This window comes from Mus musculus, chromosome 8, assembly GCF_000001635.26.
Source record: "Mus musculus strain C57BL/6J chromosome 8, GRCm38.p6 C57BL/6J".
Classification (NCBI taxonomy): Eukaryota; Metazoa; Chordata; class Mammalia; order Rodentia; family Muridae; genus Mus; species Mus musculus.
In genome coordinates this window covers 61,063,006-61,083,427 of record NC_000074.6, presented here as the reverse complement: position 1 = coordinate 61,083,427, position 20,422 = coordinate 61,063,006, and the positions used below count along the sequence as shown (strand labels likewise).

The 20,422-nt window shown below is 38.9% G+C and overlaps 1 protein-coding gene across 8 annotated transcripts in view; it reads right to left on the bottom strand.

Moving 5' to 3' along the window:
• Nek1 (NIMA (never in mitosis gene a)-related expressed kinase 1) overlaps positions 1-20,422 on the bottom strand; it is a 138,193-nt gene that overhangs the window by 47,922 nt on the left and 69,849 nt on the right. For 5 of the 8 annotated variants that reach the window (XM_030243338.1, XM_030243339.1, XM_030243340.1 and 2 more), the window contains 4 exons: positions 11,594-11,677; positions 11,069-11,152; positions 10,596-10,673; positions 9,828-9,923 (listed from right to left, as the gene is read on the bottom strand). In XM_030243338.1, coding sequence (XP_030099198.1) covers positions 9,828-9,923; positions 10,596-10,673; positions 11,069-11,152; positions 11,594-11,677 — 342 coding nt within the window. The remainder of the gene's footprint in view (positions 1-9,827; positions 9,924-10,595; positions 10,674-11,068; positions 11,153-11,593; positions 11,678-20,422) is intronic. The other 3 variants (XM_006509294.3, NM_175089.4, NM_001293639.1) reach the window with 1 other exon arrangement.

Below are 20,422 nucleotides of genomic sequence, written 5' to 3'. Positions count from 1 at the left end.
GGAAGGAATAAAGAAAGAAATTAAGGACTTTTTGGAGTTTAATAAAAATGAAGCCACAACATACCCAAACTTATGGGACACAATGAAAGCATTTCTAAGAGGAAAACTCATAGCTCTGAGTGCCTCCAAAAAGAAACTAGAGAGAGCACACACTAGCAGCTTGACAGCACACCTAAAAGCTCTAGAACAAAAGGTAGCAAATTCACCCAAGAGGAGTAGATGGCAGGAAATAATCAAACTCAGGGGTGAAATCAACCAAGTGGAAACAAGAACTATTCAAAGAATCAACCAATTGAGGAGCTGGTTCTTTGAGAAAATCAACAAGATAGATAAACCCTTAGCCAGACTCACTAGAGGGCACAGGGAAAGTATTCTAGTTAACAAAATCAGAAATGAAAAGGGAGACATAACAACAGATCCTGAAGAAATCCAAAACACCATCAGATCCTTCTACAAAAGGCTATACTCAACAAAACTGGAGAACCTGGATGAAATGGACAAGTTTCTAGACAGATACCAGGTACCAAAGTTAAATCAAGATCAGGTTAATGATCTAAACAGTCCCATATCCCCTAAAGAAATAGAAGCAGTCATTAATTGTCTCCCAACCAAAAAAAGCCCAGGACCAGATGGGTTTAGTGCAGAGTTCTATCAGACCTTCAAAGAAGATCTAATTCCAGTTCTTCACAAACTATTCCACAAAATAGAAACAGAAGGTACTCTACCCAACTCATTCTATGAAGCCACAATTACTCTGATACCTAAACCACAAAAAGACCCAACAAAGATAGAGAACTTCAGACCAATTTCCCTTATGAATATCGATGCAAAAATCCTCAATAAATTTCTCGCTAACTGAATCCAAGAACACATCAAAACAATCATCCATCCTGACCAAGGAGGTTTTATTCCAAAGATGCAAGGATGGTTCAATATACGGAAATCCATCAATGTAATCCAGTATATAAACAAATCAAAGACAAAAACCACATGATCATCTCGTTAGATGCTGAGAAAGCATTTGACAAAATCCAACACCCATTCATGATAAAAGTCTTGGAAAGATCAGGAATTCAAGGTCCATACCTAAACATGATAAAAGCAATCTACAGCAAACCAGTAGCCAACATCAAAGTAAATGGAGAGAAGCTGGAAGCAATCCCACTAAAATCAGGGACTAGACAAGGCTGCCCACTTTCTCCCTACCTTTTCAACATAGTACTTGAAGTCCTAGCCAGAGCAATTAGACAACAAAAGGAGATCAAGGGAATACAAATTGGAGAGGAAGAAGTCAAAATATCACTTTTTGCAGATGATGTTAGTATATATAAGTGACCCTAAAAATTCCACCAGAGAACTCCTAAGCCTGATAAACAGCTTCAATGAAGTAGCTGGATATAAAATTAACTCAAGCAAGTCAATGGCCTTTCTGTACATAAAGGATAAAAAGGCTGAGAAAGAAATTAGGGAAACAACACCCTTCTCAATAGTCACAAACAATAAAAAATACTTGGCGTGACTCTAACTAAGGAAGTGAAAGATCTGTATGACAAAAACTTCAAGTCTCTGAAGAAAGAAATTAAAGAAGATCTCAGAAGATGGAAAGATCTCCCATGCTCATGGATTGGCAGGATCAACATTGTAAAAATGGCTATCTTGCCAAAAGCAATCTACAGATTCAATGCAATCCCATCAAAATTCCAACTCAATTCTTCAACAAATTAGAAAGGGCAATCTGCAAATTAATTTGGAACAACAAAAAACCTAGGATAGCAAAAACTCTTCTCAAGGATAAAAGAACCTCTGGTGGAATCACCATGCCTGACCTAAAGCTGTACTACAGAGCAATTGTGATCAAAACTGCATGGTACTGGTATAACGACAGACAAGTAGAACAATGGAACAGAATTGAAGACCCTGAGATGAACCCACACACCTATGGTCACTTGATCTTTGACAAGGGAGCAAAAACCATCCAGTGGAAAACAGACAGCATTTTCAACAAATGGTGCTGGCACAACTGGCTGTTATCATGTAGAAGATTGCGAATTGATCCATTCCTATCTCCTTGTACTAAGTCAAATGTAAGTGGATTAAGGAACTCCACATAAAACCAGAGACACTGAAACTTATAGAGGAGAAAGTAGGGAAAGGCCTCGAAGATATGGGTGCAGGGGAAAAATTCCTGAATAGAACAGCAATGGCATGTGCTGTAAGATCGAGAATCGATAAATGGGACCTCATAAAGTTGCAAAGCTTCTGCAAGGCAAAAGACACCGTCAATAAGACAAAAAGACCACCAACAGATTGGGAAAGGATCTTTACCTATCCTAAATCAGATAGGGGACTAATATCCAATATATATAAAGAACTCAAGAAAGTGGACTCCAGAAAATCAAATAACCCCATTAAAAAATGGGGCTCAGAACTGAACAAAGAATTATCACCTGAGGAATACCGAATGGCAGAGAAGCACCTGAAAAAATGTTCAACATCCTTAATCATCAGGGAAATGCAAATCAAAACAACCCTGAGATTCCACCTCACACCAGTCAGAATGGCTAAGATCAAAAATTCAGGTGACAGCAGATGCTGGCGAGGATGTGGAGAAAGAGGAACACTCCTCCATTGTTGGTGGGATTGCAAGCTTGTACAACCACTCTGGAAATCAGTCTGGCGGTTCCTCAGAAAATTGGACATAGTACTACCGGAGGATCCAGCAATACCTCTCCTGGGCATATATCCAGAAGATATCCCAACTGGTAAGAGGGACACATGCTCCACTATGTTCATAGCAGTCTTATTTATAATAGCCAGAAGCTGGAAAGAACCCAGATGACCCTCAACAGAGGAATGGATACAGAAAATGTGGTACATTTACACAATGTAGTACTACTCAGCTATTAAAAAGAATGAATTTATGAAATTCCTAGGCAAATGGATGGACCTGGAGGGCATCATCCTGAGTGAGGTAACACATTCACAAAGAAACTCACACAATATGTATTCACTGATAAGTGGATATTAGCCCCAAACCTAGGATACCCAAGATATAAGATATAATTTGCTAAACACATGAAACTCAAGGAGAATGAAGACTGAAGTGTGGACACTATGCCCCTCCTTAGAAGTGGGAACAAAACACCCTTGGAAGGAGTTACAGAGATAACATTTGGAGCTGTGACAAAAGGATGGACCATGTAGTGATTGCCATATGCAGGGATCCATCCCATAATCAGCTTCCAAACGCTGACACCATTGCATACACTAGCAAGATTTTGCTGAAAGGACCCAGATATAGGTGTCTCTTGTGAGACAATGCCGGGGCCTAGCAAACACAGAAGTGGATGCTCACAGTCAGCTATTGGATGGATCACAGGGCTCCCAATGGAGGAGCTAGAGAAAGTACTCAAGGAGCTAAAGGGATCTGCAACCCTATAGGTGGAACAACATTATGAACTAACCAGTACCCCAGAGCTCTTGACTCTAGCTGCATATGTATCAAAAGATGGCCTATTCGGCCATCACTGGAAAGAGAGGCCCATTGGACTTGCAAACTTTATATGCCCCAGTACAGGGGAACGCCAGGGCCAAAAAGTGGGAGTGGGTGGGTAGGGGAGTGGGGGGGGGAGTGTATTGGGGACTTTCTGGATAGCATTGGAAATGTAAATGAGGAAAATACCTAATAAAAAAAATTAATTCTAAAAAAAAAGAAGATGCAAAAGTCAAGGTCCTTAGCTACACAGTAAGTTTAAAGTGAGCCTGGGCTATGAGACCCTGTCTCCAAAACAAAACCAAATCTCATGTAATATATAGCTTTTTTTTTGAGTGTGAAAATTCTTTAACTTGGTCTTAATATTTTCAAGTAAGCTATAAAGCATAAATAATTAGTAGAAGTATTTCTATATTAAACTGAACCTTAAGAGAAACCTATAGTAGCAGTCAAACATCTAAGTTATGACTGATGAGCTAAACAGGGCCTGACACCAGAGAATCAGATTCAGTACCAGCTGTGATTATGTGAAAATGAAAGAGCTCAAGGTAAGTCATTCTTAAATCAAAATATTGACACACTACTTTGATCACTGTGTGTATTCTTATACCAATACCACGCAGTTTCTATTACTATTGCTCTGTAGTATAGCTTGAATTCAGGGATGGTGAAACTTCCAGGGGTTCTTTTTTTTTTTTTTTTTTTTTTTTTTTTTGTTCAAGATTGATATAGCTGTCTCCTGTGAGACTGTGACGGGACCTAGCAAACACAGAAGTGGATGCTCACAGTCAGCTAATGGATGGATCACAGGGCTCCCAATGGAGGAGCTAGAGAAAGTACCCAAGGAGCTAAAGGGAACTGCAACCCTATAGGTGGAACAACAATATGAACTAACCAGTACCCCGAAGCTCTTGACTCTAGCTGCATATGTATCAAAAGATGGCCTAGTCGGCCATCACTGGAAAGAGAGGCCCATTGGACACGCAAACTTTATATGCCCCAGTACAGGGGAACGCCAGGGCCAAAAAGGGGGAGTGGGTGGGTAGGGGAGTGGCGGTGGGTGGGTATGGGGGACTTTTGGTATAGCATTGGAAATGTAAATGAGCTAAATACCTAATAAAAATGGAAAAGGAAAAAAAAAGATTGTTTTAGCTATTCTGGTTTCTTTGTTTTTTCATATGAAGTTGAGATTTGCTGTCAAGGTCTGTAAACAACTGTGTTAGAATTTTGATGGGAATTGCGCTGAATCTGTAGACTGCTTTTGTAAGATGTCCATTTTCATTATGTTAATCCAACTGATCCATGAGCACAGAGATCTTTTCCATCTTCTGATATCTTCCTCAATTTCTTCAGCAACTTGAAGTCTTGTCATACAGGTCTTTCACACGCTTGGGTAGAGTCACACTAGAATATTTTATATTACTCATGACTATTGACGTTGTTTCTCTAATTTCTTGCTTGGCCTATTTATCATTTGTATTAAGGAGGGCTACTGTTTTCTTTGAGTTAATCTGTATTTAGCCACTTTGGTGAGGGTGTATTATCAGCTGGAGGAGTTCTGTGATAATCTTTGGAGTTGTTTAGGTATACTACATATCATCTGCAAATAACAGTACTTTGACTTCTTCCTTTCCAATTGTATCCCCTTGATCTCCTTTAGTTGCCTTATTACTCTAGCTAGAACTTCAAGTACTATATTGAATAGAGAGGGAGACAGTGGGCAGCTTTGTGTGGTTTTAGTTCAAGTTTCTTTCAACTCAATTTGATGTTGGCTATTGGCTTGCTGTACATTATTTTTATTATGCTTAGATATGCTTGTATACCTGATCTAACACTTTTAACATGAAGGGGTGTTGGATTTTGTCAACGGCTTTTTCAGCCTCTAATGAGATGATCATGTGATTTTTTTTCTTCCAGTTTCTTTATATGGTATATAACATTGATGGATTTTTGTATATTGAACCATCCCTGAATTTCTGGAATGAAGCCTACTTGATCATGGTGCATGATGTTTTTGATGTGTTCTTGGATCTGATTTGCGAATATTTTTGCATCAATGCTCGTAAGAGAGGTCTGTCTGAAATTCGGTTTCTTTTTTTTTTTAAAGATTTATTTATTTATTGTATGCTTTAAGTACACTGTAACTGTCTTCAGACACTCCAGAAGAGGGTGCCAGATCTTGTTACGGATTGTTGTGAGCCACCATGTGGTTGCTGGGGTTTGAACTCAGGACCTTCAGAAGAGCAGTCAGTGCTCTTAACCGCTGAGCCATCTCTCCAGCCCCCTGAAATCCGGTTTCTTTGTTGCATCCTTTTGTGGTGTAGGTTTCAGGTCAATTGTGGCTTCATAGCATGAGTTTGGCAGTGTTCCTTTTGTTTCTATCTTGTGTAATAGTTTGAGGAATACTGGCATTAGCTCTTTGTTGAAAGAATAGAATTCTGAACTAAAACCACCTGGCCTTGGGCTTTTTTTTCTTTTTTTGGTTGAAAGACTTTTTTTTTTTTTTTTTTTTGGCTTTTCGAGACAGGGTTTCTCTGTGCAGCCCTGGCTGTCCTGGAACTCACTTTGTAGACCAAGCTGGCTTCGAACTCAGAAATCCGCCTGCCTCTGCCTCCCTCGCCCTGGGATTAAAGGCGTGTGCCACCACGCCTGGCAGTTTAAAGACTTTTAAGGACCACTTCTATTTCCTTAGGGGTTACAGGGCTGTCTAAATTGTTTACTTGATCTTAATTTAACTTTGGTAAGTGGTATCTGTCTAGAAAACCCTCCATTTCAGTAAGTTTTAAGTTTTTCACTCTTGTGGAGCACTTGCTTTTGAAGGAAGATCTTAAGATTCTTTGCATTTCCTCATTTGTTGCTATGTCTCTCTTTTCATTTCTGATTTTGTTAATTTGTCTGTCTTTTGGCCCAAACAACTGGAGTGGGGGCTAGCCCAAAAGCTGTTGCCTATACATGGGATACATTCTAGTTGGGCTGCCTTGTCTGGCCTCAGTGGGAGAGAATATGCCTACCCCTGAAGAGATTTGATGTGCCAGGGTGAGGGGATACCCAGGGGGAATCTACCCTCTCAGAGGAGAAGGGGAAGGCGGGATGGGGGAAAAGAGTGGGGACCAGAAGAGCGGGCAGCGATCAAGTTGTAAAGTGAATGAATAAATAAAAAAGGAATAGAAAAATATTCACATTCTTTTAAAATAATGTGACAGAAGATATAAAAGTACCTTAACTATCAAAGCAGAAGATATTACACTGACCCCTTAATTCAGAAAGCTATCAAATACGAAAGTAACAAAAAACAGAAAACAACAAAGTCAACATACACAATGAGCAACACTAAATGGGCTCAGTAGTATGAGACAGACAGACAGACAGACAGACAGAGAAACAGTGATAATGAAAGAAGAAGAGGTTATGAGTGTGACAGGGCATGTGTACCAGGGGAAACAGGTAAAGTTGGAAGATGGAGTCTGTAGTGTGAAAATCATGTAAATACAGTACTCATACGTGAAATTCTCAAAATAAAATAGGTATTTAAAAACCCACAAAGGTTTATAGAAGATAAAACCCATGAAATCTTAAAACCAAGCATGCCAATTTTAAAAATAAAATTGATTACATGGCTAAATATAGAATATTTACTTCCTTCTAAGCATAGTTTATAAAACACATCTAGTTTTAAATATAAAAATTTTCAACAAGACTAAAGCATTGACTTGAAAAGTCTTCTAAGTCAGATTTGTATATATGAGTGTGAGTGTGAGTATGTGTGCCTAAGTGCATGTTGCCCAGGCTGGCTTCCAACTCATGACACATGGCCCAGCATGAGACTCCTGTTTCAGCCTCCTAAATACTGGGCACACAGGCATGCAGCACCATATTATAGATAAGAAACCTTCCTTTCTTTTTCCTTTTCCTTTTCCTCCCCCCTTTCCTTTCTCCTCTCCTCTCCTTTCCTTTCTTTCTCCCTTTTTCCCTTCTTTCTTCCCTTCCTTTTTTTCTCCCTTCCCTTCCCTTTCCTTTCCCCTTCCCTTCCCTTTCCTTTCCCCTCCTTTCCTTTCTCCTTTCCTTTCCTTCCTTTTTTCCTTTTCCCTTTCCTTTTTCCTTTCCTTCCTTTTTTCCTTCCCTTCCCTTTTCCCTTCCCTTCCCTTCCCTTTTTCCTCCCTCGCTCCCTCCTCCTCCTCTTTTTCTCAGTACTAGGAATTGAATCCAAAATGTGGTGCATGTGGTGGTTTACTGTGCTTGGCCCAGGGAGTGAGTGGTACTGTTAGGTGGTTATTAGGAGGTGGCTTTGTTGGAGGAAGCATGACCCTGTAAGGGTGGACTTTGAGACCTCCTAGATGCCTGGAAGTCAGTCTCCTTGTACTTCCCTTCAGAACAAGATGTAGAGTTCTTAGCTCCTCCAGTGCCTTGCCTGCCTGAACAGTGCCATGCTTCCTGCCTTGGTGATAATGGACTGAACCTCTGAACCTGTAAGCCAGCCCCAATTAAATGTTGTCCTTATAAGAGTTGCCTTGGCCATGGTGTCTTCCCAGCAATGGAGATCCTAAGTAAGCCCTGGGCTGCTGAGCTCTGTGCCTGGTTCTTACAAGACAGGTTTCATAGTAATTCTATGGAAGCAGCTTCACATTGTCACATCTCTCCAAAGGGTTTCAGTTATCACTGTAAGATATTCTATTTCAGATTTCAATGTTACTAAGTGCTGAAACTTAATCAGCAGTGCCACCAAGTGACAAAAGTAAAAAAGGTAACCAAAAATGGGACCATCTTTAATGTAAGAAGCTTTATCAAATCTTAAGTCACAGAACAGTAAGTATCAACTCATCTGTATATGTGGATTAATAAGGAGAAATAAGTATGTCAGGACCATATCAAAAGGGCCTGATTTCATATTCTAAACATAGAATAATTTCATACATAGTTCAATAGCACCCAAGGATGCTTTCTTTAAACAGCTACTTCAGACTATAGCTGGCAGTCATCCCAATCCAGATACACTTTCCCTCCCTATATCAGGCTATATTTAATAAACAAATGTTTCCTGGACAATTCTCTAGATACAGCTTTGAAATAAGCTGAATCACAAAATTTCCAACAAATGTATCCACTTGTTTCTTACCATCACCATGACAAAGGTAATCCTCTTTTGGGTTTTCTGATTTATATGAACTTGAGCTGTGGGAAGCATGCTATTCTAAGGTGTAGAGCCTACATGGCTAGAGAAAACAATAACATTTGATAAATGTGCTAAGCCAATCACAGAATGGACTGAGACACAAACATTCACTCTAGTCTACCTTAAGGTAAAATAAGTAACAAAGCGAGAAAGTAGAGGTCTGCTGCCAAAGTGTGTCTGTGTGTGCATACTGATGGAAGCAAATAAGGAGTAGCTGACCCTGCGAGTAAGACTTCGAGGAACCAAACACTGAAATCCATGTCAACAAGGATCAAATAATTTGATGTCCCATTGACATTTTTTTGCCTGAACTCAGCATTTTAAAAAATAAGACTGACAGAGGGGTCAAGGAAACTACAAGAAAACCCACAGAAACAACTAACGTGGGCCCACAGGGGCTGACAGAGACAGAGCTATCACCAGGAGTATGCATGGGACCGACCTAGGCCCTCTGCACACAGTTTACAGTTGTGCAGCTTGGTCTTCATGCGGCACTCCTAACAGTGCGAGCAGGCTGTCTCTGACGCTGTTGCCTGCTTTTGGGAGCCTTTCCTCCTACTGGGCTGCCTAGTCTAGCCTCAGTAGAAGAAGGTCTTCTTGGTCTTATAGCAACTTGATATGCCAGGGCTACTTGAGATCCATGGGAAGGCTCTCCTTTTCTGAAGAGAAACAGAGAAGTGGATGGGGGAGGGGATGATGAGGGGCAAGGACTGGGAGGAGGGGAGGGTCAGGAAACTCTGTTCGGATGAAAAGTAACTAAATTAGTTAATAAAAAATTAAGGCTCAACTGGACTACATGTATGCTCACCCTGTTTGATAGATACATCATTATTTACCTACCTTTATGGACTACGAAGGATGTTAGAATGGACTATGTAAGGTTAATCTAAAAATACGCAAGAACAGTGATCCTTATACTTGTGATTGTGATAGTGTAGCTGAACATGACGGTAAGAAGCTATGAGAAAGATTTAAAGAAACACACTTAAGACACACACACACACACAAGTACAGAGTTTTACACTGACTTACCCTGATACGGTTTATGCAAGGCCCTGGATTTGATTCTCAGTGCTACAAAATTTACAAACTGCAAACCTGACTGTTTCCTCAGTAAGAGCCCAAGGACATGAATTCAACAAGGCTTAAGTACAAGAATCTTACATGTTCTTCCCATACTTTCTTTTCTCTTTCATAAGCTTCCTTTCTTTTTCGCTCCAGCTGTTCTTTTAGTACAGCAGCACGTGCATTTGTTTGCGCCTGAAAATGAAAATCATCAACACAATTAGTTGTCAGAAAGCTAACTTATGGTCATCATCCTACAACCTGGGTCTAAAATGACACTCACTCTGTAGCCAGCATGCAAGTGTGTGTGTGTGTGTGTGTGTGTGTGTGGTTCCAGAATAAAAATATATGCTATGTATCCTTCTCACCTCGGATAATATGAGAATAGTTGATATTTGGTAAGTGAAAATACGTCCAATGAGATAGAATGGAAATTAAAATGTAAATGTTTATGCATAGCTCCAATCATCTTTGGAAAAACAGATACCTGTATATTTCATTTTTATGGCTACTCTTTTGAGACAGTGTCTTGATTATACCACACACACACACACACACCAGCCTGGCCTTGAATTCAGGGCAATCCTCTTGCCTCAGCCTACTAAATGCTGGGATTACATGAGTATCTACTTTTACAGAATTACATGTGTCACAATTTTATATATTCACGTTATTTCACCTAATTACTCTTCATAAATGTTGTATAAAGAAGAAAAATGCTATTTTCTAGTAATCGTAAGGTGACTTATAAAGGGAAAATTAAAAAGTTAAGGAGAAGAAAATAATTCAAATATATAAAACTCATAAGAACAAACTTTCCTCCCTCGGCTTTCATTTTCTTAAGAAGTTACATTGTTTAGTCTATACCTTAAGTGACTCCATCTTTTTGAGCCTCATGTCAGTCTCTTCAGTTGCTTCTTGTCCTTTGGTACCATCAGCTTCTTTCTAGAACAATTGTCAACAAGCACAGCACTTAGTCAACAGCAGCCAAGTTCAGTGGCACCTCTGACTGAGCTCACTCCATGGGAGATGAAACCACTCAGCACTGCCCTCTTTCTCTGAGAGCTGCACCTGAGCCCTCCAAAGCACAAGAGCAAGGAGACCACTGTCAAGTGCTCCTACACCTTTCCCACACATCAGGTCTCCTCTCTGTACAGCTCTATGGAGCAGGAAAGCCTGGCAGTTTGAACTCCTTCACTTAAGGTTTACTTCATCCCTACACACTCTTTTCTGCTCTTTCACCTTAATTTCAACAGTTTTAACTTTTATTATCATGGACATAGCATGTTTAAACTTAATCTATTATTCAATTATTTTTTGAAAAATTGATTTTTACCTACATTCTCACCACGAAGTTTGGCTTTAATCTGTTGGCGCTCATTAAAATTTTGTAGTCTTATTTGCCTCAGTCTTGCCAAATAAACCTAAAATAGGAACAACAAAAACAAATAAACATTAACTTAAAAGGAAAACTATGAACATTTTCACAGCTAAAAAAAATAAAACTTAATTTATGGAAAAGTGTTAATCTTAATACATTAAACAAAAGTTCTGAAATTTGGTTAATGAAAATGAAATATTAGCTTTCAAGTATTTAAAGGAATTTATTTCTGCAAAGAAAGAAATATGTTATAATTATAAATTTTTAAATTATATCAAAAGAAAAGAAATTGAAACTCAGAAGACTGAGTAACAGTTATGGGGCAAAATTATGACACAGCATGTCAGTCAAAATATAGTAACAGGTCCCTATAGACTTACAAAGTCTTAAAATAATTGTTAAGCATTTAAACCATGCAAGAAAAGAAGGCGATAAACTTAAAAATGGCGGCGTGGCGGAGGTGCTGAGCATGCGGAAAGCATACCTCTTCCTCATTGTTCCTTGGCTTCCCTCCTCTTGAAGAGCTGGGCCTGCCTCCATACAGAGATGCCAGGTTTTGCAGGAGTCCCTGTTTGTCATTTAATGTGCTAAGTTTAAAGAATGAGTAGGGCTACATTGCCCTGCTATCTAGGCATATCCACATGCCACTTACTTCTTTTAGATATATGCTGGTCATTTCTAGATACCACACTAAAGAAGTTTTGGCACTTCCTATGGCCATGTTGGCATGTAAATTCAGTGAAGTCGGTCAACTCCAAGTATAATTACTTAAGTACAGAGAGTGCAAATGTTTTTAGTCACTAAAGAGGTCTTTAAGAGTGTTTTCCTTATTAAAATCCAAAGTACATACATATATATATATATACATACATATATATATACACACACACACACACACATATATATATACACTTTTAAAAAAAGATCCAATCCCACCACTACTGAACAATGGGGAAACAGAACCTGAAGAGAACACCTTCAGTAGATAGGCATGGCCCCCACTTGAGGGATAGGGCCACCCACCCATCTCAAAAATTTTAACCCAGAACTGTTGCTTTCTAAAGGAAATGCAGGGATAACAACTAGAGCAGACACTGAAGGAAAGGCCATCCATCCAGAGACCACCCCATCTTGGGATCCATCCCAGGTGCAGACACCAAGCCTGACACTATTGCGGATGCTGAGATGTGCTTGCAGGCAGGACCTGGCATGGCTGTCCTCTGAGAGGATCTGCTAGCTCCTACCTGGCAGACAGATGCAGATACTTATATCCAACCATTGGACTGAGCCTGGGGACCCCAGTGGAAGAGTTGGGGAAAGAAGTTAAGTAGCTGAAGGGGATTGCAACCCTAAAGGAAGAATAATAATATCAACTAATCAGAGCCCTCGGAGCTCCCAGGAACTAACCAACCAACCAAAGAGGACGCACGATGGTACATATCCCCTGCTACATACGTAACAGAGGACTGCCGTGTCTGGCTTCAGTAGGAGGGGATGCACTTGGTCTTGTTGAGGCTTGATGCCCCAGAGAAGGGGGATGCTAGATGGGTGAAGTGGGAATGGGGGGATGGTTGAGGGAGCACCCTCTTAGAGGCAAAGAGGAGGAAGATGGGGTGGGGGACTCATGGATCAGAGACCTGGAAGAGGGACATTTGAAATGTAGACAAATAAAATAATTAGTAAAAAAAAATCCAATACATGCCATACACACAATCAATCCCCCCCGCCGCTCTCATATTCACTGCTCTGGCTTCCACAAATATGCTGTATCTTAGCTCTTAGACCTAAATCAAAGTCTGCTCTTGGGTATGCCCTGTAGTGCAAATGACAAGCTTAGGTACAAACTGCCTCATCTTCAAATACATTCTTGTTATTGAATTCATTGTTAACATGGAATTGTCTTACTGGAAATTATCGACATGCTTCAGCAAAACTCTCAGATGACCCAATTTTCTACTTTCTACAACCATGTTTAACGTTTCTTCCAACGTAAAGCGTTCATGGTCCACTTTTCCATCTATTATTATCCGTGTGTGGTAAATGTAGTGATTATTTCCATTTCCTGGTGTCAATCAGTTTTCTTAACCCTCTATAAATCTGCTTTCTAATTCAATTATAATTAAATTTTTCCCCTAAGGTCACTAGTAGTATCAGAAATGATTCAAATGGAGCCTTCTGATCATTAAAAATTTTTTTCTCTAAAAATTACTTTTGATTGAATCTACTTCACATATATATGTATATATATATGTATGTATATGTATATATATTTCTCATAAATACAGGTGGTATACTACGGGGAAACTTTAAAAAATTAAAAAAAAACATTAAACATTATAAAGCTAGCATTTGAGAACCTTAATTTTAAAGAAATTATCTCCCATATATCCTTTTATATGTATGTATGAATGCATACAGCATGTTTTCATAGAAATGAACTTTTCTACAATTGTTTTTTGTCACTTACAATTATATTTCCAGTCCCTCCTCAAATTCACTAAGTGAGGCAGTTTGTGCCTGAGCACATCATTTGCACTACAGGGCATACCCAGGAGCAGAGCACATAAGGAGTGATGTGTGGGTAGGTGATGGAGCCTTGTGCTAGGGCACCTGTTTACTACACACATATACAGGAATAAATGACAGATACATGTGAGACTAGAGGGAGTATAAGTTAGGAAACTACTTTGAAGACTTAAGAGTCAAAAGAAGAAATGCCTAAGGTAAGACAGAAAGTAAAAAAAAAGACAGGAAGTAAAGGGCTCAATAATAGTTAGTGAGGAAAGAGAACTAGTAACGCTGGCATTTGGTAGATATGCATATGGTAGTACAAAGAAAGGCAAAGGCAAATTCTAGGTTTTTGACTGTAGTCATTGGTCATAATCAACATCTGGGCTAAGAATAAGATCATACTGCAAAAAGAATGGTAAAGTCAAATTCAGAAAATGGTTGAGGTAGTTTTGTTGCACTTAAGTTACTCAAATGTCAGTTTAATAAATTCTAAACTTTGTAGTTTAAGAGAAAAATGCTATATGACTGAGGGATATTTGTTGTTGTTGCTTTTGAAGACAGGGTCTTTCTGTATTGCCAAGGTTGACTTTGAGAATTTCTAGGTTTAAATGATCCTTCTACCTTGTGGTGGTTTGACTATGCTTGGCCTAGGGAGTGACACTATGAGGAGGTGTGGCTTTGTTGGAAGAAGTGTGTCACTGTGGGGGTGGGCTTTGACACCTTCTTCCTGGCTTTCTGGAAGTCAGTCTAGAAGCCTTCAGAATAAGATGTAGAACTCTTGGCTCTTCCAGCACCATGCCTAACTAGACACTGCTATGCTTTCCACCATATGATAATGGACTGAACCTCTGGACCTGTAAGCAATTAAATGTTGACCTTTATAAGAGTTGCCTTGGTTATGGGGTCTCTCCACAGCAATGAAACTCTTAACTAAGACATGTCTCAGTTTCTGTAGTAGTACCATATGAAGTTGGGGTTCCCTCTAACCTACCATATATCATTGTTTATGTGGGCCAATTTTTACAAGATACACAGTTATCCATAGAGTTACAGGAAAGTAAGACAGTTAAAAATACAGCCCAATACAAAATTTTGAGACTATGGGATTTCCCTGTAATTTGTTTTGTAAGGTAGATTGCACAGCTTTCAAGTGTTAGAAATTGTAGATGATAATGGGCCCAGATAAGTTAAATGGTTAGACACTCTCTTTCACAGTATTTTCTAGCCCACATGGCTAACACTTAACTGAGAATCCCATGTACAATGAACCTGAAGTGTTCTTGCAGTGCTCATTACATCCTATCATACAACTTCCCTGAAACCTTGGTTCTGAAAACACACGTGTACTCTGCACTGTCATGTTGTCACTTCCCCAACACCAATACTTCCTGAAACCTGCAAACTCAGGACTATAAAATGCAGTGTTATTATTGGATACACTTATCTGTTCTTATAGAAACTTAGTGTTTAATTATAGAGAACAAAGACAAGAGAAGTCCTGCCTCAACAACATACATAGCAGGTAAAAACCAACTACTCCAAGTTGTCCTCTGATCTCTGTGTACAAGCTTATTACATTCACACATACACAAATAAATAAAACTAAAGGCCAGTGTAAATATATTTACATTTTCAAATGATTTAAACACATCATGGGTATCAGTATTAATGGAAAATATTTATTAGGTACAACTTTAAATCTCTGATGTTAATATTATTTCCTGAAGAATCAAGATTATAATAAGTAGTATCACTTCCTGTACTCTAGTATACATAAATTCAACTCAGCAGTTCTGAGAGGTGAAAATTGTCACACCATTAAAACATATGAATGAATGATGCTATGAATGTGCATTAGTGACTACTGTACAAGTCGTCTCCTGGGAGCCCTCCATCCCTAACTCCATCTCTGTACAGTCACATCCAGGTTTCTACTGTTATCTGTCAGAAGTCCAATGTTCTAAACACCTGACAATATAATGTGACTATTTCAGATCCACGATAGGACTGGAGATACAGCATGAAGGCAGAGTGCTCGTCCTGCATGTTCAAAATCCTGGATTTAATCTCAAACCCTGCCCTCAAACAAAACCAACCAACCAACCATCCAACCAAAATCCAACGTCCACTCTCAAAACACAGAACACTGACAAATGAAACTGAAGATCTTGACAAAGATTAAAGTTTTTTAAAATGAAATAATGGTAATAATATTGGAAAACCACCTGAATTTAATGCAAAACCATCTATGAATAAAACAAATAATGTATTATAATGCCGATACTTCACAATTGAGATATCAAAATAATAAAGTGGCTTGAGCCTAAAAGCCCACCCACATCCAGAGAAAACCTAATTATATTGCTGAAAACTAAGAGCTAAAAGTAAACTAAAAGCATCCAGAGAAATATTAACTACAGAAGAAAATCTTCAAAAGGAGAATAAGTATCATTAAAAACTACAAAGAATAAAAATTAGTTGAATCACAATTTCTCAAATAAATAAACTCTCAGCCCAATATAGATACTGGATTTATAAATGAGACCATTCAATAAAGACAAACTTAAGATATCTTAGTACAAAGTAAGATGGAGAGAATTTACAGTTAGAAGAACTGTTCTGAAGAGATGGCTGGTTACAGTGGTCCACACCTGTGATTCAAGCCACCTGGGAAGCCAGGAGAGAAGGGTCTTGCTCAGAACTAGGTTCCCTGCCTAAAGAACATGGGACTGTTTCATTAAAATATTACCAATTAATAAAACACGGCTAAAGGAATTGGTTCTCTCTGGCTCTGTGTTTGTGTCTGACAGACTTTTAGTCTACTTAATTTTGCTAAGTGATGCTTTTTATTTACAAATTCTTTATAATAAATTTTAAAAAAAATTTCTTCAAGGTTGAGAGTAAATAAACAGGAATTTTAGACAGAAAAGATATAAGAAGCTTAGAAAATTGGATGGAAGGGAACAATCATTATGGAAAATGTTCCTTTTCTCTTAGTTCTTAAATATATAAGGCAATAGGAAGGAATAATCAAGGGCTGAAAGTATGGCTCAGTGAAAGAGTGTTTGTCCAGCACGTGCAAACTCCTGGGTTCAATAACCTAGCAACATACACACACACACACACACACACACACACACACACACACACACACACACACACACACACACACACAGCATGTCCTGGTTGCAAGGACAGAGTAAAGGAACCACTATAGTGGCAACATTTTTCCATTCCCATCTGTTCTAATTTCATTGGTTGCTATAATAAAAGGTCCCAATGAAAAGGAAACTTATTCTAGCTTATAATTCCAGGTTATATAGCTCATGACTGCATAAAAGTCACAGTGGCAAGAGCTTGAAGCAGCAAGTCACATCATAGCCACAGTCAAGAGCAGAAAGAGACAGAAATACACTCATGTTCATTTGCTTGCTGCTTAGCTCAATTCCTAGGCTCATAGAGATCAAGACTTCCTACCTAGGGGATAATGTTGTCCACAGTGGGCTGGGTCTTCCCACATCAATTAACTTACCACAGTCCCATAAAGACATGCCCACAGGCCAACCCAATGTGGACAATATCTCATTGAGACTCTTCAGAGGTAACTAAGCTGTGTCACGTTAAGTAAAGTTAGCCATCACACTACTGAATTAACATAATTTATAAGCATATTGTGAAAAATAATAGTCTATATACATTGTGAGCCCTTGAGGTAATCACTTCTGAAAAGCTACATGAATACAGATACAATCACAATGATAGGGTTGATTAAAATAGAATATTAAAAATTACTCAGACGTAGCAAGAGTAAAAACAGAACAAAAATAGATAAAGCAAATATAAAATGATAAAACATAACTGATCCAGACATATCAAAATTATACTGTTAATAATAACGTTAAAAGTGGTCATTTGGTAAGATTTTCAAAAAAGAAAAACAAATGAACAAGTATATATTCACTACAAAATGTCTCACTCTCATTCAGGTACCTTAAAATAAAAGGATAAAACTAGAAGTACTATAGAAGCACTTATTAAAAAGAAATGAAACTGCATTGGTATCAGACTCTCTACATAGACTGCAGTTGTTTGATAACAGAAGGCATGTGGGAAAGACTCATGTACTAAAGTACTTAAGGTGACCTCTGAGAACATATATGGCCCCTCTAAACTAAGAGGCATTTCCAGTTGATAGGGAGTATATTGGCTTAAATGAAAATGGCCCCATAGGCTCATAGGGAGTGGGCACTATTGGGAAGTGTGGGTTTTTTTGGAGTAGGTATGTCATTGGTGGAAGAAGTGTGTCAATAGGGGTGGGCTTTGGGGTTTCAGAAGCCCACGCCTGGCCCAGTGGCTCTCTTTCTTCCTGCTGCCTGCTGATTCAGATGTAGAACTCACATATACCTCTTGCCAGCACCAAGTCTGCCTGTGTGCTTCATGCTTCTTACCATGGCAACAATGGACTAAACCTCTGAACTGTAAGCCAGCCCCAATGAAATGTTTTCCTTTATAAGAGATGCTATGGCCATGTTGAAATTCTGACATCAACAAAACCTTAACCAAGACTGTAGCAAGCAGCTGAGCATAAAGAAATTCATTCATTCACTGAGCATAAAGAAATTAATTTTCTTGCCAACATGAATGAGCCTGGGAGTAAAACCCTTTCCCAGTTAAGTTTTCAGATATGAATGTAGTACTACTGACCTTACTGCCTTGTGAGGGAGTACAGGAGACTAGACAAATGGTCTAACTCTCAAAAACTAGGAGCCAATAAATGTAAATTGTTAAAAGTTGCTAAACTGTGGCACATTATTATCTGAAAAAGAAAAGGAACAGAAAAGACTAAGCCATGCTGAACTAAGCTGCTGATGGAGTCTGAGGGAAGAGCAGACTTGGCTCAGTTGTGTGTCACTGATGCGGTCTCCATACTCCAGTGAGTAACAGCAAACCCTTAGACACACAGACAACCCTAATTAAGCCCCCACACAAAGGTCTTTTAAGAAAAGGGAATTAACCACAACAACAACAATAACAACAACAACCACAAAACCCAAAAACTTGGGACATGGTGGGAGTTTTTCTGTAACTTGCCCACATGCATATATATGTATTAAAATTCATAAAACTGGAGAAGAAAAAATAAAGTCATTCTTATTTCCTGGTAATTTACAAAGCAAATGTCAATAAACAAAGTGCTGGAGCTGGGGAGACGGCTCAGCAGTTAAGGGTGCTTGTTGCTCTTGATGAAGACTACACATTGGTTCTCAGAGTCAGGGGCCTCGCAATCACTGGTAGCTCTAGCCCTTGTGGATCCAATGCCCTCACTGGACTCCCAAGGCACTGACATGTATCAGGACATATGCCCACAGACATACATGAGTGAAAATAAAAGAATATATGACACTTATAAGAAAGCACAAGAGAAATGAAATGCCAAAGCAGTCTGGAGAAATGAATGTGCAGAATGGAGCAAGGCCAGGGTCAGAATGCTAGGGAGTAGGCTGACTTACACATACATGACACACCGCTGTAGGTAGAATTCCCAGGGAGATCATTACATATAGTAAGAAACAACTAAGGATTTAGTCCCAAAGAAGATTAGCATGTAAAGACTGAGAAAAAATAACAACTACATAAAAGAACATGCTAAGAGACTGTAAGCAGAGAAGTACAGCAGAAACTGCAGAAGATAAGGAAGAAATTTTATAGCTCATGCTCAGATGTCATAGAAAGATCAAGTAAGATGAAGATCACAAAGCTCTGTTTGGGCTGGCGGTAGAGCTCAATGATTATTATTTAGCTCATGGGAAGTCCTCGGCTCATACCACAAAAGGAATCAAATAGAAACAACAAAACAGCATAAGTTTGAGAGAATGGGTACAGTGACTTCTTTCAATATGCTGATGTGGTGACAACTGTTTACAGCTGAAATAACAGGTAAGGAACTGAAAACAAATGAACTTCATTCACGTTTCAAGAGTCTGGCTACGTTGTAGTTAATGATGAGAGAAACAGAAATGTAATTATAGGTTTTAGGAAAGTATGATTAAAGAAGGTCTGTTAAGAAGGGATAGTGCATAATTATTATCATAAGGACCCCAAATAATGACAGAATGCCATCAAAGATAACAAAATGCTCAAAGTGCAAATCGTAAATGTGTCAAGCATAACTGTCACAGCTTTGATTCTCTCCAGTGCTGTTTGAAGGTATAATCACAGATAACAGCTCAGGTGCACATGAGGAGACATGTCAACACAGAAAACAGGCTCCACAAAGGAGATGGGCAGTCAATTATATGGGCATGTGTCTAATTAGTAAACTGAATGACCAAATTATACCCCCAGAAACAACTCAAGGGGCCCTCTCCAGAGGAATGGATATTCAAATTGTGGTATAGCCACACAAAGAATGTAACTCAGGAATAAAAAGAAGTAATATGGTTAGGTGTGGTAGGACATACCCTGAATGTCAGCACTTGGGAAGCAAAGGCAGGCAGATCTCTGTGAGTTAGAGGCCAGTTTGATCTAAATAGTGAGTCATATAAAACTATATACTATATGATTCATAATTTTCAATGTCTACAAAAAGTGCCAGAACTGTAAGGAATGGGAGCAGATCACTGGGGGGGGGGGGGGGGGGGGGGAGAGTGATCAACTTTGAAGGGGCAAAAGAAAACTGGGGAAATGGTAGAAATGTTTGGCAACACGCTAAAGCAGTGTACACATGATTATATGCATATGTCAATTACTCAATAGGGCATACTTAGCACTGGTGAATTTTATTATGATATAAATTATACCA